The sequence below is a fragment of the Oncorhynchus mykiss genome, chromosome 6, assembly GCF_057628025.1.
Source record: "Oncorhynchus mykiss isolate SJ-2025 chromosome 6, ASM5762802v1, whole genome shotgun sequence".
Taxonomy (NCBI): domain Eukaryota; kingdom Metazoa; phylum Chordata; class Actinopteri; order Salmoniformes; family Salmonidae; genus Oncorhynchus; species Oncorhynchus mykiss.
Window position 1 is genome coordinate 27923105 of NC_143027.1, and position 17006 is coordinate 27940110.

General features: G+C 40.6%; 1 protein-coding gene and 1 long non-coding RNA gene across 2 annotated transcripts in view; one reads left to right on the forward strand and one right to left on the reverse strand.

The window, feature by feature from the left end:
- Nucleotides 1-7530: 7530 nt before the first annotated feature.
- LOC110525653 (uncharacterized) lies at nt 7531-9539 on the reverse strand. The gene is made up of 4 exons (XR_002473790.3): nt 9419-9539; nt 8285-8372; nt 8056-8161; nt 7531-7826 (listed from the first exon to the last, which is right to left on the reverse strand). It is a non-coding gene; the product is annotated as an uncharacterized LOC110525653 (long non-coding RNA).
- Nucleotides 9540-9622: 83 nt separating this feature from the next.
- LOC110525650 (anthrax toxin receptor 1) overlaps nt 9623-17006 on the forward strand; it is a 50815-nt gene continuing 43431 nt past the window's right edge. Inside the window, exons 1-4 of the mRNA XM_021605971.3 lie at nt 9623-10245; nt 10697-10784; nt 12763-12871; nt 13088-14820. Of these exons, the coding sequence (XP_021461646.3) occupies nt 14660-14820 (161 nt within the window). The 5' untranslated portion in view covers nt 9623-10245; nt 10697-10784; nt 12763-12871; nt 13088-14659. The remainder of the gene's footprint in view (nt 10246-10696; nt 10785-12762; nt 12872-13087; nt 14821-17006) is intronic.

Genomic DNA, 17006 nt, shown 5'->3' on the forward strand with positions numbered 1-17006 from the left:
CAGTCATCAACACGGTACATCCACCCCACGTTTGTTGCCCACTCCAGAAACACTGGGGACCTACCTGCGTCCAGGAGAGTGGAGACAGCTTCCTGGACCCAAGTAACATGTAAATGTTGGAGTGTGGCTTGGAAAACATGCGCACATACAGCAAGGGAAAAAAGTATTTGATCCCCTGCTGATTTTGTACGTTTGCCCACTGACAAAGAAATGATCAGTCTATAATTTTAATGGTATGTTTATTTGAACAATGAGAGACAGAATAACAACAAAAAATCCAAAACAACACATGTCAAAAATGTTATAAATTGATTTGCATTTTAATGAGGGAAATAAGTATTTGACCCCTCTGCAAAACATGACTTAGTACTTGGTGGCAGAACCCTTGTTGGCAATCACAGAGGTCAGAAATGTTTTGCTGTTGGCCACCAGGTTTGCACACATCTCAGGAGGGATTTTGTCCCACTCCTCTTTGCAGCTCTTTTCCAAGTCATTAAGGTTTCGAGGCTGATGTTTGGCAACTGGAACCTTCAGCTCCCTCCGCAGATTTTCTATGGGATTAAGGTCTGGAGACTGGCTAGGCCACTCCAGGACCTTAATGTGCTTCTTCATGAGCCACTTCTTTGTTGCCTTGGCCGTGTGTTTAGGGTCATTGTCATGCTGGAATACCCATCCATGACCCATTTTCAATGTCCTGGCTGAGGGAAGGAGGTTCTCATCCAAGATTTGACGGTACATGGCCCCGTCCATCATCTTTTTGATGCAGTGAAGTTGTCCTGTCCCCTTAGCAGATAAACACCCCCAAAGCATAATGTTTCAACCTCCATGTTTGACGGTGGGGATGGTGTTCTTGCGGTCACAGGCAGCATTCCTCCTCCTCCAAACACGGCGAGTTGAGTTGATGCCAAAGAGCTCCATTTTGGTCTCATCTGACCACAACACTTTCACCCAGTTGTCCTCTGAATCATTCAGATGTTCATTGGCAAACTTCAGACGGGCATGTATATGTGCTTTCTTGAGCAGGGGGACCTTGCGGGCGCTCCAGGATTTCAGTCCTTCACGGCGTTGTGTGTGACCAATTGTTTTCTTGGTGACTATGGTCCCAGCTGCCTTGAGATCATTGACAAGATCCTCCCGTGTAGTTCTGGGCTGATTCCTCACCGTTCTCATGATCATTGCAACTCCACGAGGTGAGATCTTGCATGGAGCCCCAGGCCGAGGGAGATTGACAGTTCTTATGTGTTTCTTCCATTTGCGAATAATCGCACCAACTGTTGTCACCTTCTCACCAAGCTGCTTGGCGATGGTCTTGTAGCCCATTCCAGCCTTTTGTAAGTCTACAATCTTGTCCCTGACATCCTTGGAGAGCTCTTTGGTCTTGGCCATGGTGGAGAGTTTAGAATCTGATTGATTGATTGATTGCTTCTGTGGACAGGTGTCTTTTATACAGGTAACAAACTTAGATTAGGAGCACTCCCTTTAAGAGTGTGCTCCTAATCTAAGCTCGTTGCCTGTATAAAAGACACCTGGGAGCCAGAAATCTTTCTGATTGAGAGGGGGTCAAATACTTATTCCCCTCATTAAAATGTAAATCAATTTATAACATTTTTGACATGCGTTTTTCTGGATTTTTGTTGTTGTTATTCTGTCGCTCAAATAAACCTACCATTGAAATTATAGACTTATCATATCTTTGTCAGTGGGCAAAGGTATAAAATCAGCAGGGGATCAAATACTTTCCCCCTCACTGTACGCACTCTTCTTCTGGTTGATGTCTGTTTATATGTCATGTTGTGAGCTACACATTTGGTTTTGCTGTTTGGATTTTTATGTATTTCTTATTCACATTTTACAAATCACAATAAAGACTACTATAATGAAAGTCACTTCATCAATGTTGTTTAAGTTTTTCATCTTTTTTGGAGGCTAGACCCTCAAGACATATACCTAACCTTGTGTCATTTGTGGTGGCCTTTCAATGAGGACTTTCCTGCTATGGTGAATGGCTGTCCAGCTGTAGACAATAAAGGCTAGACCATCGAGACATTAACCTGATCTACATAACACAGGGTTGTACATGGTCATGTGTAGTGAGTGGCCTTTCAATATAGACCTTCCTGCTATGGTACATGGGTGAGTATCCAGGTGTATAAGGGCAGACCCCTGAGACATTAACCTCATCTGCTTATCTCATGTACAAAGCAGTACAAATTTACTGAGTGACTAATTCAAAACAGTAATGTTTTCTGTCACAAGTACAAATAACCAGACAAATGCATTTGCAGACATTTTAGATATGTATTTACTTTCACAAGAGGAAAATAGTGATATGTAAAACAATGTAATACACAGGTAAAAAGTGTGATGAAAGTAACATGTGAATGAGGAAATACAGTAAGTTTAAATATATATACTAATATATATACTGTATATATACATTTGAAGTCGGACGTTTACATACACCTTAGCCAAATATATTTAAACTCAGTTTTTCACAATTCCTGACATTTAATCCTAGTAGAAATTCTACAATTGGGGTCTTGGCTGATTTCTTTAGATTTTCCCATGATGTCAAGCAAAGAGGCACTGAGTTTGAAGGTAGGCCTTGAAATACATCCACAGGTACACCTCCAATTGACTGAAATGATGTCAGAAGCTTCTAAAGCCTTGACATTATTTTCTGGAATTTTCCAAGATGTTTAAAAGCACAGTAATCTGTCTTTAAGCAATTGTTGGAAAAATGACTTGTGTCGTGCACAAAGTAGATGCCCTAACCATCTTGCCAAAACTATAGTTTGTTGTGGAGTGGTTGAAAAACTAGTTTTAATGACTCCACCTTGGCCAAATACATTTAAACTCAGTTTTTCACCATTCCGTTTAATCCTAGTAAATATTCCCTGTTTTAGGTCAGTATGGATCAGCACTTTATTTGACTTCAACTGTATGATAATGACTTGAACTGTAGACTTTAACTGTAGAGAATGACTTCAACTGTATATAAACTGTATATAAAAAAGGAGAAAACTGTATATAAAAAAGGAGGAAAAAGGAGAAAAAAAACACAGTAGATTACCCACCACCCTAACATGTGAATAAGAAAAACACGTTTTTGGGGTGAGACAGAAGGCTTTGTCTCACTCAGAGGGCTCTGTCTCACTCGAGAGCGGACGGAGCGGACACACAGTACTGATCGATGTTCCTGTGAAAGTACATTGTCATGTCCCTGAGAAACGAGAGAGATTGATCAGCAGGAGTCATCCATCTGCTGCATAATGTTAGTGTCCAAAGGACCACAGCTGTCTTCCTCTTCCGGCCATTGGAGCTGGGTCAGGGAGATGGGGCGGAGGTTAATGGAGTTGAAGGGCAGAGATCAAGGGTGCGCCTGGACGGTACTTTGGGTGTTGGTGAGAAGGGCCTGGGCGTTGGGAAAGGGACCGGGGAGGAGATGAACCAGGCTGGGGAGATGATTCATCAAGGGGCAATGAACCACCTGTAGATGGGCCCTCAGGGCTCTGCTCTGTCTCTGGGCTGTCCAAGACACCAACACCCTCCAACACCTACAAGCAGATGGCGAGTACATTAGAATACAATGCAAATAATCTTAAAACATCTCCATGGGCTCCTTTGAGTTAAAATGTTTAACCAAAAGAACTGACTTTATAAACATCTCAATCTAATTATGTTTGAACTAGCCCCTGCTAATCATTATGATTTGACAACACAGGCACTGAATATTTCCCAATCCCAATTTCTCCTATCCAGAAAAGAGCTGATTTCACATGTTCTAACTAGGTCTGCTAAACATAAGATCACAAACACATACACACACACTGTACAAAAGATCTCGGCTTCATGACGAGTACGTTAACAGTGATCTGGCCTACCACCGTTGTGTCGTCAGCAAACTCAATGATGGTGTTGGAGTCGTGCTTGGCCACGCAATCGTGGGTGAACAGGGAGTACAGGAGGGGACTAAGCACACACTCCTGAGGGGTCCCCGTGTTGAGGAACAGCGTGTTTGTTGTTGCCTACCCTTACCACTTGGGGGTGGCCCATCAGGAAGTCCAGGATCCAGTTACAGAGGGAGGTGTTTAGTCCCAGGGTCCTTAGCTTAGTGATGAGCTTTGTGGGAACTATGGTGTTGAACGCTGAACTGTAGTCAATGAACAGCATTCTCACATAGGTGTTCCATATGTCCAGGTGTGAAAGGGCCGCGTGGAGTGAGATTGAGATTGCGTCATCTGTCGAGCTGTTGGGGTGGTATGCGAATTGGAATGGATCTAGGGTTTGATGGATTTGATGTGAGCCATGATCAGCCTTTCAAAGCACTTCATAGCTATTGTGGTAGTCATTTAGGCAGGTTACCTCCGCTTTTCTTGGGCACATGGACTATGGTGGTCTGCTTGAAACATGTAGGTATTACAGACTCGGTCAGGGAGCGGTTCAAAATGTCAGTGAAGACACTTGCCAGTTGGTCCGTGCATGCTCTGAGTACACCTCCTGGTAATCCATCTGTGAATGTTGACCTGTTTAAAGGTCTTGTTCACATTGGCTATGGAGAGCGTGATCACACAGTCATCCAGAACAGCTGGTGCTCGCATGCATGCTTCAGTGTTGCTTCCCTCGAAGCGAGCATAAAAAGCATTTAGCCCGTCTGGTAGGCTCCCGTCACTGGGCAGCTCACGGCTGGGCTTCCCTTTGTAATCTTTAATAGTTTGCATGCCCTGCCACATCCGATGAGCATCGGAGCCGATGTAGTAGGAGTCAATCTTAGTCCTGTAATGGCGCTTTGCCTGTTTGATGGTTCATCTGATGGCATAGCAGGATTTCTTATAAGTGTCCTAGAAGTGGCAGCTCTAGCCTTTAGCTCGGTGCGGATGTTGCCTGTAATTCATGGCTTCTGGTTGGGATATGTACGTACGGTCACTGTTGGGGCGACATTGTCGATGCACTTATTGATGAAGTTGGTGACTGAGGTGGTATACTTCTCAATGCCATTGAATGAATCCCGGAACATATTCCAGTCTGTGTGAGCAAAACAGTTCTATAGCGTAGCATTCGCGTAATTGACCACTTCACTTCCGTATTAAGCGAGTCACTGGTACTTCCTGCTTTAGTTTTAGCTTTTAAGCAGGAATCAGGAGGATAGAATCAGATTTGCCAAATGGAGGGCGAGGGAGAGCTTTGTACGCATCTCTGTGTGTGGAGTAAAGGTGGTCTAGAGTTTTTATTTTCATCTTCATTAAAGAGCCCATGCCACTAGGAGCACCGCTCCTGGATAAGCATTTTCTTGTTCGCTTATGGCCTTATACAGCTCATTGAGTGCGTTCTTATTGCCAGCGTCGGTTTGTGGTGGTAAATAGGAAGCTACGAAATATATAGATAAAAACTATTTTGGTAGATAGCTCGGTCTACAGCTTATCATGAGGTACTCAGGCAAGCCATACCTCGAGACTCCCTTAATATTAGACATCGCGCACCAGCTGTTATTGAGAAATAGACACACACACCCCCACCCCTCGTCTAATCGGACGTAGCTTTTCTGTCCTGCCGATGCACGGAAAACCAGCCAATTGTATATTATCCGTGTCGTCCTTCAGCCACAACTCGATGAAACCTATGATATTACAGTTTTTAATGTCCCGTTGGTAGGATAGTCTCGAACGGAGCTCATCCAGTTTATTCTCCAGTGATTGCACATTGGCCAATAGAACGGATGGTAGAGGTGGGTTTCCCACTCGCTGACGAATTCTCACAAGGCACCCTGATCTGCTCCCACTTTATCTCCTTCTTTTCTTGTTGCGAATGACGGGGATTTGGGCCTTGTCTGGGAGCAACATTAAAGACAAATCTTTGTCCAGTTAGAGGTGAGTAATCGCTGTTCTGATATCCAAAAGCTATTTTTGGTCATAACAGACGGTAGCATCAACATTATGTACAAAATAAGTTACAAACAATGCTGAAAACCCCCCACAAAATAGCACAAATAGTTAGGAGCCCGTAAAACAGCAGCTATCCTCTCCGGCGCCATTTTGAACATTCAAATTGTTTTTTTCTCCACTTGTTTTCCAAGGTGGTGTTATTCTTCCTCACACATGAAATGGCTCCTCCAAACTAGAATAATGTCTTTGTATGGGTGCAGAGGCTCCTGGTTGTGCCCAGCGTTACCAGCTGTCAGCACCACCAGCACACTTACAGCACCAAGCAGGACTGTTGACCAGGAGCCTCTGCACTTCCTTATTTCTGTATCTTCATCCAGTGTTCTTCAGCATTGAATAGAAGTTACCCGAAAGGGTGCAGTGGCTGCAGTGGAAGGCAGAGAATGCTCTGTTGCTATGAATCCAGTCTGTCTCAATTGAGTCAGGAGGCTCTCATTACTGGGTCGGAGACAAGCACAGGCTGCACACACATGCACTGAGCCTCACAGCAGCGCACTTCTCTTATCTTGTTCTTTTCTTTTGCTCTTTTCTTACTGTTGGGAAGTAGGACAAGGGGAAGTGTATTCCAGGCAGCTCCAGAGAAACATATGGAATTGTGTCTAACTTAAAGTGTCCATCCACAACTCTGACTTTATTTTCCTTTTTTCACATGGTTGAAGAGGTAATGAAGACGGAGGTGAAAGAAAGGCAAACCATTCCCTTCTACTGCCATCTATTGGTGACAATCAGTGTGACAAGGTTCTATAACAGGAGCTCATAAGATCAAGTCAAATCACATTTTATTTGTCACGTGCGCCGAATAAAACAGGTTTAGACTGTACCTGATATGCTTACTGTAAAGTCTACACTTGTTATATTCGGTGCATGTGAAAAATACAATTTTATTTTATTTGATATGATGAGCTCTTGGTATGGAACCTTGTCACACTGATTGTCACCACTAGATGGATAGTTTGTCTTTCTGAAAGTTTCAGTCAGTTTACCTGAGGAGAATACTATAAAGCAGCATAAAGGTGTTAGCCAGCTAACTTGCGTAAATATACTGAATACATTTTTATTGTGTAGAAAGATAGGCTTGTAATGGTCTAACTGATTTAACAAACGAAAAGACATGTACCTTTAGCTTTTTTAATCAATTAAATCAATAGTCATTTCTGGTTGCTTATCCAAGTTAGCTGGCTAACTCATTGATTATGCTTTGTAGTAAACCCCTCTGGACTTCAAACCTGTTACGTTCAGTTTCTTCTAAATTGGGAATAGATTAACTAAACATTTCATAACCACAAAACAAATAAGTCAATGACCTGAAACAAACACTGTCAGTAAATGGTGTGTGTGGACTTAAGGGGGACATCTGAATTTAAGGTCCATTATGCAACACTGCAACCTGCAAATAGCCATTTTAAGTCGTTTATTTACTGGCTTAAACTAGACCTTACAAAAACACTCTCACATCTTTGTGTATTGATATTTTTCCGGCAGTAAATGACAGTTAACATCTATCATGACGTTCTTGAAGTAAATAAAGTACGGACACCCTAAGGTGAGGTGCTGAGTAACAGAGGAGGATCTTTACAAATGAAACAGAAAGTTGCACACTAACACGTATCTTTATTTTTAATTTGTATCATGATGTTTTTACCATTTCATTTCAACCAATCCAATTCGTCAGACACCAGAACATTCACATTTGACACAAAGTAAGCTGACAACATATTTTATTCATTGTATACTGAGAACACAGCGAAGTAAACAATTCACTTCCCCACAGAGCCGAAGACAGGGCATGAAATGGAGGGATCACTCTTCTTAACCACCTTGAATTCACATGCCTTTTGGTCCCACTCCTTCATGCAATCATCAGGAAAATCTACGGGAGTCATATACCTGCAATCAAACAATCAACATCAGCAAATCATTTTGTTGTGTAAATCAATAGAATTTCACTCGCCCAGTCTATTAATAAACCCCTGAGAAACCGTGTGTGGATATTTTGAGAAGATAACAATGGGTTGTATATTCTTTTAGTGTGATAGATACAGACTGGGAAGGCTGAGGGCTATATAGACCATGCATTTGGTGGGTGCTAGAATACGGCTGTGTTTACTGTACTTACCCCTGGCAGCATTCTAAACAATCACAGTTCATGCAATCACTGTTCCTCCAGCGGGAACCAGCAGGATGCCATGTCTTGTCCTTGTCGTCACGACAATGCGTTTTGCCTGAACAAGAAAACAATTGAACATATTGTGTAGGTTTGTTGTCTTTTTCAATGTACTAGCGTAATTAAAAAATGTTTGTGTTTATGAAGGTGGTTAGCTGGTTAGCTTAGTCTTTTACTTTACCCGGGTCAGAGGTCATAGCTTTCCTGTAGCAATAAGCATGGAACAGTGGAAGTAGTGCACACAGAATTAAAGCTAGGGCCAAGGACCTCTTCACAGGGAGAAGGGAGGGAAAACGTATGTTATTGAGGGGAATAAACAAGCAATTGGTCTACCGTTGAACCTTCAAAACATTGAAAATAAAGAACTAGAAAATGGAACTGACACATTTAAACATGTTAAAATAATAGTTAATTGACCCTACTCTAGAAAATAAATACCGGTAACTTTATTTTTCCGATGTCTTTTCTCTACTGTGTCGTTTAAATCCAACATCCATTCAGACTCAAACAAAGGTGATTTTGCAGTATTTATTTTTATGTCCACATTATCATATCAAAATGAAACCCCATTAGGCTACTTGCAGTGCATTCGGAAAGTATTCAGACCCTTTGACATTTACACATTTGGTTACGTTACCAGCTTTTTCTAAAATTGATCAAATATTTTTTTTCCATCATCAATCTACACACAATACCCCATAATTCCTCTTTGGAGATGGGAGAACCTTCCAGAAAAACAACCTCTGCAGCACTCCACCAATCAGGCCTTTATGGTAGAGTGGCCAGATGGAAGCCACTCCTCAGTAAAAGGCACATGACAGCCCACTTGGAGTTTGTCAAAAGGCTGCTAAAGAACTCTCAGACCATGAGAAACAAGATGCTCTGGTCTGATGAAACCAAGATTGACCTATTTGTCCTGCATGTCAAGCGTCACGTCTGGAGGAAACCTGGCAACATCCCTAAGGTGAAGCATGGTGGAGGCAGCATCATGATGCGGGATGTTTTTCAGCGGCAGGAATTGGGAGATCGAACATATCTGAAGAGACCTGAAAATAGCTGTGCAGCAACGCTCGCCATCCAACCTAAGAGAGCTTGAGAGGATCTGCAGAGAATGGGATGAACCCCAAATACAGTTGTGCCAAGATTGTACCGTCTGAATACTTCCCGAATGCACTGTATGTTACTGGAGTTATAGTAAATTACAGTAAATTAGGAGGAACACAGCTTCTAGTGTTGTTACATATCATGGAAAATCAACCAAATATAAGGCCTTCACCTTCAATATCCTGAAAACGTAACATGCAAAATGACCTACCATGATTCACACCAAAGATTCACACCAATGATTCACACCAATGTAGACTGGATTGTAATGTAATTCTACTGGAGTTATTGTAGGGAAGTACATGCTTTTAAATAATGGGTATTTTGGAAGTAGCCCACCTTTAGAATTCAATAAAGGGGTGGGGATGGGGAAAGAGTAAACAAAAGTGACAAACATGCTTACTTTGTTAGGTTCAGGGCTAGGGTTAGGAGTTAGGTTTAGAGTTAGGGGTTAAGATTAGGGTAAGGGTTAGGTTTAGGATTAATAGGAGTAGGAGTTTGAATGGAAATACATTTTAGGGTTAGGGTTAGGGTTAGGGTTAGGGTTAGGGTTAGGGCTAGGGCTAGGGTTAGGAGTTAGGTTTAGGGTTAGGGGTTAAGATTAGGGTAAGGGTTAGGTTTAGGATTAATAGGAGTAGGAGTTTGAATGGAAATACATTTTAGGTCCCCATGAGGATAGAAGAACAAAACGTTTGTGTGTGTTTGTAAAGTCTGGGTTGAGCCAGTAAACAAGGAACTTCATAGCTTCAAAATATGTCCAATAAATGATAGATTTTTATATACATTTTTTCTCTGAATTAATTTTACAACTAAATATCATACACACTAAGGGCTATTTACACGCTTTGTTGCGTAGAGGACCTTAAATTCTGATTTACCGAAAGTCACGTGCACCATTTACTGACAGTGTTTGACCCCAGCCCTTGTTGAATTCCAAAGGTAAGCTACTTCCAAAAGACCCACAAGCCTGTGAAGTTCTCTTCCCTGAAAGATCCCTAGAATTACCTTAGTATCCAGTCTACATTCTTGTGAAGCATGGTAAGTTTCTTAAAATTTGGCATGATATGTACAAGTTAGCAGGAATTTGGAGGAGCTGGAACCGTCCTTGTATTTGGTTGATGAAGCTGTGTTCTTGTTCTAACTCCTAATGACAAATAGGTGATGGGGTTTCAGTTGCACATTTTATCATTTTATCACAATGTGGACATAATAAATAATGCTGGCAAAATGAATCTTTTGAACACCCCCACATATGTGTTTTAAGTCGGAATGGATGGTGGATTTAAATTACATAGTAGAGGAGGGCATTGTACAAATATTACGTTATTTTATAACCTAGGGTAGGGTCAATGATAAGCTCAAAATGTAGAAATGTGTCCGTTTGGTTTTGATAGTTGTTTATCTAGAATTGTTTTGAAGGTTCAACGCTAGGCCAATGGCTGTTTATTCCCCTCAATAACATATGTTTCCCTCCCTTCTTCCTGTGAAGAAGTCCTTGGCTCTAGCCTTAATCCTGTGTGTGCTGCTTCCACTGTTCCATGCTTTTTGCTACGTGAAGCCTATGACCTTGAAGCCAGGTAAAGAAAAAGACTATTACCCCCCCCCTCTCTCTCACTCACTCACATACACATGCACACACACAATATATATATAGTCTGGTTACCAGTCTTTTTAGCAAACATTCCACTCCTGTTATTTGCCAAAGAGACTGGCCTTTCGGCAATCTCAACGTTCAATATGCAGCTGGATTTCCAACAGAGTTGCTATTTGGTTGTTGGAAATAACATTCATATATTCCATGACAACATGTGGAGCCTCAAAAATAGAATAAGAATTATAACAAATAAAATAAAATAAACATTTAGCGGTTAGCTAAGCAAGTTGTTGTATTTTGAGGCTTAAAATCAACGCCAGGGCCGTCTCTAGCCTTTTGGGGTTTTTAAAGCTAATTTCCTGCAACTCTACAAATTTTGTCATGGGGAATAAAGTACGTTTTCTGCAATTGTACACATTTTACCATGTGTGGGAGAAAAAAACGATAGCAATTTTATAACAATGCAATTATACAAATTTTACAATTGGGCAGAGAGACATTTTTTTTCAGTTTTACAACACATTTTCTGGGGGTTGAGAGCATTTTTAGCAGTTTCAAAGATAATTTCCTGCAATTCTACACATTTTGTATCCATGTTAATATGATATCTGAGTGAAAATGACTAACAAAATCAATACGTCCCCAGTCGGGATTTGGCCATGATTACTACAAGTTAAGATGGCTGATTAGACTAACTACCAATCTAAAAATTGTTAGCTGACATGGCTAATTGAGTGACTGTCTGTGACTGAAATAACAAGACAAAAAGTGCTGATACACAACTAAATTTCGAAATTACACCTGGTGTATTCTACTATTCTTACTTTCAATAGTAAGTTTAGTAAGTTCCTAAAATATACAGTACAAGTCAAAGTTTGGACATACCTACTCATTCAAGGGTTTTTCTTTATTTTTTATTATTTTCTACATTGTAGAATAATACTGAAGCCATCAAAACTATGAAATAACACATATTTGTTGTAACCAAAAATTTGTATTCTTAAAAGTAGCCACCCTTTGCCTTGATGACAGCTTTGCACACTCTTGGCATTCTCTCAACCAGCTTCACCTGGAATGCTTTTCCAACAGTCTTGAAGTAGTTCCCACATATGCTGAGCACTTGTTGGCTGCTTTTCCTTCCCTTTGTGGTCCAACTCATCCCAAACCATCTCAATTGGGTTGAGGTTGTGTGATTGTGGAGGCCAGGTCATCTGATGCAGCATACGACCTGGTAGAGAAATGAACCTTCAATTATCTGGCAACAACTCTGTAGGACATTACTGCAGTCAGAACTGCACCTTGTACAGGGACCTTTTATTGTCCCCAGCACAAGGTGCACCTGTGTAATGATCATGCTGTTTAATCAGCTTCTTGACATGCTACACCTGTCAGGTGATGGATTATTCTGTTTACATCCCTCATTAACAGGGATGTAAACAGATTTGTGCACAAAATTGTAGAGAAATTAGCTTTTGTGCTTATAGAAAATTCCTGGGATCTTTTACTTCAGCTCAGGAAACATGGGACCAACACTTCACATGTTGCGTTTATATTTGTGTTCAGTATATTCCATTTGAGAATTTAGACTTGAGCTAGCAATTTTTGATAGACTGATTTTTGTCTGGACAACAAAAATGGTTGCTTAGCAACCATACACCAACACTGGAACATCCATCTATGGAGAAAAATAGAGATAGAGTTCCAATTTGCATAACTTTACGATTGATGATAGCTATGGGGGTTACCAAATCAGAATCAAATCCCCTGATCTCCTCGAGCTCATTAATGACAGAATGGTGATATTTGAAGATTAAAGAAAGGCCAGTTTCTTTGCAAATAACAGGATTGCTAAGGAGTGGAATGTTGGCTAAAAAGAATGATGCGCAGGCTACATCAAATACACATGTACATTGAAAAAGGCAATAAACACATACAGTGTGCTATATTATTTTCTTGTTTAGGCATGATTACCCATTGTCGTGATGACAAAGATGAGACATGGCATCCTATTGGTTCCAGCTGGAGGAACAGTGATTGCATGGACTGCACTTGTAATTCATGCTGCTCGGGGTACAACTTTATACTATCACCTACAAAATGCAGGGACTATGTAGCCCTCAGCCTTCCCAGTCTGTATCTATCACACTAAAAGAATATACAACCCATTGTTATCTTCTCAAAATATCCACACACGGTTTCTCAGGGGTTTATTAATAGACTGGATGAGTGAAATTCTATTGATTTACACAACAAAATGATTTGCTGATGTTGATTGTTTGATTGCAGCTATGCAACTCCCGTAGATTTTCCTGATGATTGCATGAAGGAGTGGGACCAAAAGGCATGTGAATTCAAGGTGGTTAAGAAGAGTGATCCCTCCATTTCATGCCCTGTCTTCGGCTCTGTGGGGAAGTGAATTGTTTACTTCGCTGTGTTCTCAGTATACAATGAATAAAATATGTTGTCAGCTTACTTTGTGTCAAATGTGAATGTTCTGGTGTCTGACGAATTGGATTGGTTGAAATGAAATGGTAAAAACATCATGATACAAATGAAAAATAAAGATACGTGTTAGTGTGCATCTTTCTGTTTCATTTGTAAAGATCCTCCTCTGTTACTCAGCACCTCACCTTAGGGTGTCCGTACTTTATTTACTTCAAGAACGTCATGATAGATGTTAACTGTCATTTACTGCCGGAAAAATATCAATACACAAAGATGTGAGAGTGTTTTTGTAAGGTCTAGTTTAAGCCAGTAAATAAACGACTTCAAATGGCTATTTGCAGGTTGCAGTGTTGCATAATGGACCTTTCATTCAAATTTCCCCAAAAGTTTACACAACCTTTACTGACAGTGTTTGTTTCAGGTCATTGACATATTTGTTTTGTGGTTATGATATTTTTAGTTAATCTATTCCCAATGCAGAAGAAACGGAATGTAACAGGTTTGAAGTTTAGAGGGGTTTACTACATAGCAACCAGAAATAACAATTGATTTTATGATTTATTAAATGTCTTTTCGTTTGTTAAATCAATTAGACCATGCCCATTTCAAGGTTATCTTTCTACACATTAAAAAGTTAAAATCAGTATATTTATGCTGGTTTATAGTATACTCACTCCTCAGGTAAACAGACTGAAACTCTCAGAAAGACAAACACGCCATCTAGTGGTGACAGTCAGTATGACTAGGTTCCATACCAGGAGAATATCAAATAAAACTGTATTTGTCACATGCACCGAATACAACAGTTGTAGACTTAACACTAAACATTTAATGGTAAAGTCTACACCTGTTGTATTTAGTGCATGTGTCAAATACAATTAGATTTGATTTGATCTTATGAGCTCCTGGTAGTGATTGACACCACTAGATGGCAGTAGAAGGCGATAGTTTGTCTTTCTCTCACCTCTGTCTTCATTATTGCCTCAACCATGAGAAAAAAGGAAAAGAAAGTCAGGGAGTCGTGGAAGGAGGCTTTAAGTTAGACACAATTACATGGGTTTCTCTGGAGCTGCCTGGAATACACTTCCACTGTCCTACTTCCCAACAGTATGAAAAGAGCAAAAGAAAAAGGCGAGATAAGAGGAGTGTGCTGCTGTGAGGCTCAGTGCATGTGTGTGTAGCCTGTGCTTGCCCCAAGCCAGTGATGAGAGCCTCCTGACTCAATTGAGACAGACTGGATTCATAGCATCAGTGCATTCTCTGCCTTCCACTTCACCCTTTTGGATTAGTTATGTTCAATGCTGAAGAATATTGGATGAAGATACAGAAATAAGCAATCCTTTTTTCTCCGCTTGTTTTCCAAGGTGGTGTTAATCTTCCTCTCACGTGAAATAGCTCCTCCAAACTGGAATAATGTATTTATATGGGTGCAGAGGCTCCTGGTTACCAGTGCTGCTTGGTGCTGTAAGTGCGCTGGTGGTGCTGACAGCTGGTAACGCTTGGCACAACCAGGACAGAGGTCAGGGTGAACCATCCTGCTTCGGGGGCTTTGACCTCTACTTCGTTCTGGACAAGTGAGTTTGTCATTCAACCTTCTATTTCCACCTCACCTTTGCTGCTTGTCATGTCTATTGGGGCAGAGTTCAGTTGGGGAACTGTTGGTTGTTGAGTGCACCTTGTAAAATCTGTGAACTTCGACTTTAAGGGTAGGTAGATAGTGACCATCTTATTTCATATTTTACCAAAGCACAATTAATGTTTAATTTGCAGAAACATCTCGTTGTCACATCTGTAGTTGCCAGTCTCAGTGTTTTCAAATTCTGTCATGATGTCATACTTAGACACGTTCAGGAATGTTATTGTTATTATCAATCCCCCTGGGGCCATATGCAGCAATTTACATTTTATTTAGCCATATGCTGGTAATAATGCCCATGAAAATATCACAATCGTTTTCTCAATGGTTATTACACTGATATTACATAATTGCTATATTTATGTATACTTTATACAATGTTGAATGCAGTCTGACTAGAAATGTAATATAACCTAATGGGGAAAACATATATTTTTGGTTCCTGTTGTCACGACTTCTGCTGAAGTCAGCCCCTCTCCTTGTTCGGGTGACGTTCGGCGATTGACATCACCGGCTTTCTAGCCATCGCCGCTCCATTTTTCGTATATCCATTTGTCTTGTCTTGTTTCCATACACACCTGGTTTACATTTCCCCAATTAAGCTACTTGTATTTAACCCTCTGTTTCCCATCATGTTTTGTGTGTAATTGTTTTCATTTTAGGAGGTGTTAATTTACGTGCTCTACTTTTATGGTCCGTTTGTTTCATGTCGTGCTCTTTTTTTTGGAACTATAATAAAAGTGTGCCTGTTCATAATATTTGCTCTCCTGCACTTGACTTCGCCTCCAATACACTATCCTGACACCTGTATCTTTGACAACCAGTATCTTATACAAGGTGAGTATGATGGTGGGACAATGATCAAGCATTTGGTCCAACTATCTGTATTTGTCTCTTGTGAATTCTTGGTAAGCATGGGTAAAAGGCCAGTGGAATTCCCCTTTGGGCCGGGATGAATGACGTGAGCAGATGCTTTCCTGTAAAGTTCTCAGGCCACCCTTTATGGTCCATGATAGATCTGGATAGCTGGTGAACAGTGGCACATTTGATACTCCCATCAGTCACATACAGTTAACATGTATAAGTTGTGCAGGCTGAGCTCTAGTTGAATTACAACAGTCAAATCAACAACAAAAAATTCTCCATGCTTTACTACAGTTGGGCAAAGAGGCTGAATTTAGCTAATCCAACTACAATCATTGGATTGTATCAATCATTTATGCTACTCTGAGGTTCTCAAATTCAGTGGAGTTTCCCTGTCACTTCTACAGTAGTGTTAGTTCAACCAAATTACATATTGGTTTCCTTAACCCCCACTAAAAAGGCCTGATTATTGTGAGCAAAGACGAGACAGACCTAATGATTGGGTAAACAAATGGAGCGTCATCTGGTTCTAATAGATGTTGCTACCTACTTTAAAACTATAACTTATTGTTTGGATGATTATCTGTCTAATGTGGAAGAGCAGGCTTCAGCTTCTTCCTCTTTCATTTGGGCCTGCCTTTCCCTCTTCAATTGTTTAAAAAGTCTCTTACTCTTGGATGATTGATTTTAAATTTTCCCCTTAAATCAGAATGCCAACTCTAGGCAGACATTTCTGTGGTGGCACAACATTTAGCTAGTCATTCCTCTGCTGCGTTCTTCTACCTGCTCTTCCTTTGTTTGAATTGATATCCCTCCCCTTTTTTCCAACTGTCCTTCATTCTCTGTCTGTTCATCACTCCTCTGTGTCTGCAGAACCCTTTTTCCATTAGGTCCAGATGTTTCAATGTTTCAGCCTTTTGGCTGCGCTGTCTGTGCTGAGACTTGTGTCCTGTTAACAATGGAAAAAGAGATAATAGGGCAGTGAAATAAGAAGAGAGGAGTAAAGACAGGTATTAAAACAATGACAAACACACAGACAGAATGAAAGAGTATCTAACCTACCGTCTGGCAATTTGATGGTGAGAAATGTTTCGTGAGTTTTCATCTCTATGATCATTTGCAGTCAAAAATGTGATTTTCATGTTTTTATATACATTTACACACTATGAGTTTGGAATAATACTACTGTGAAATTATGATAATTCCTTTTAAGTGTAAGCGGCTTGAAAAGACTGCCTGAAATTTTAGCCTGTTTTGGTG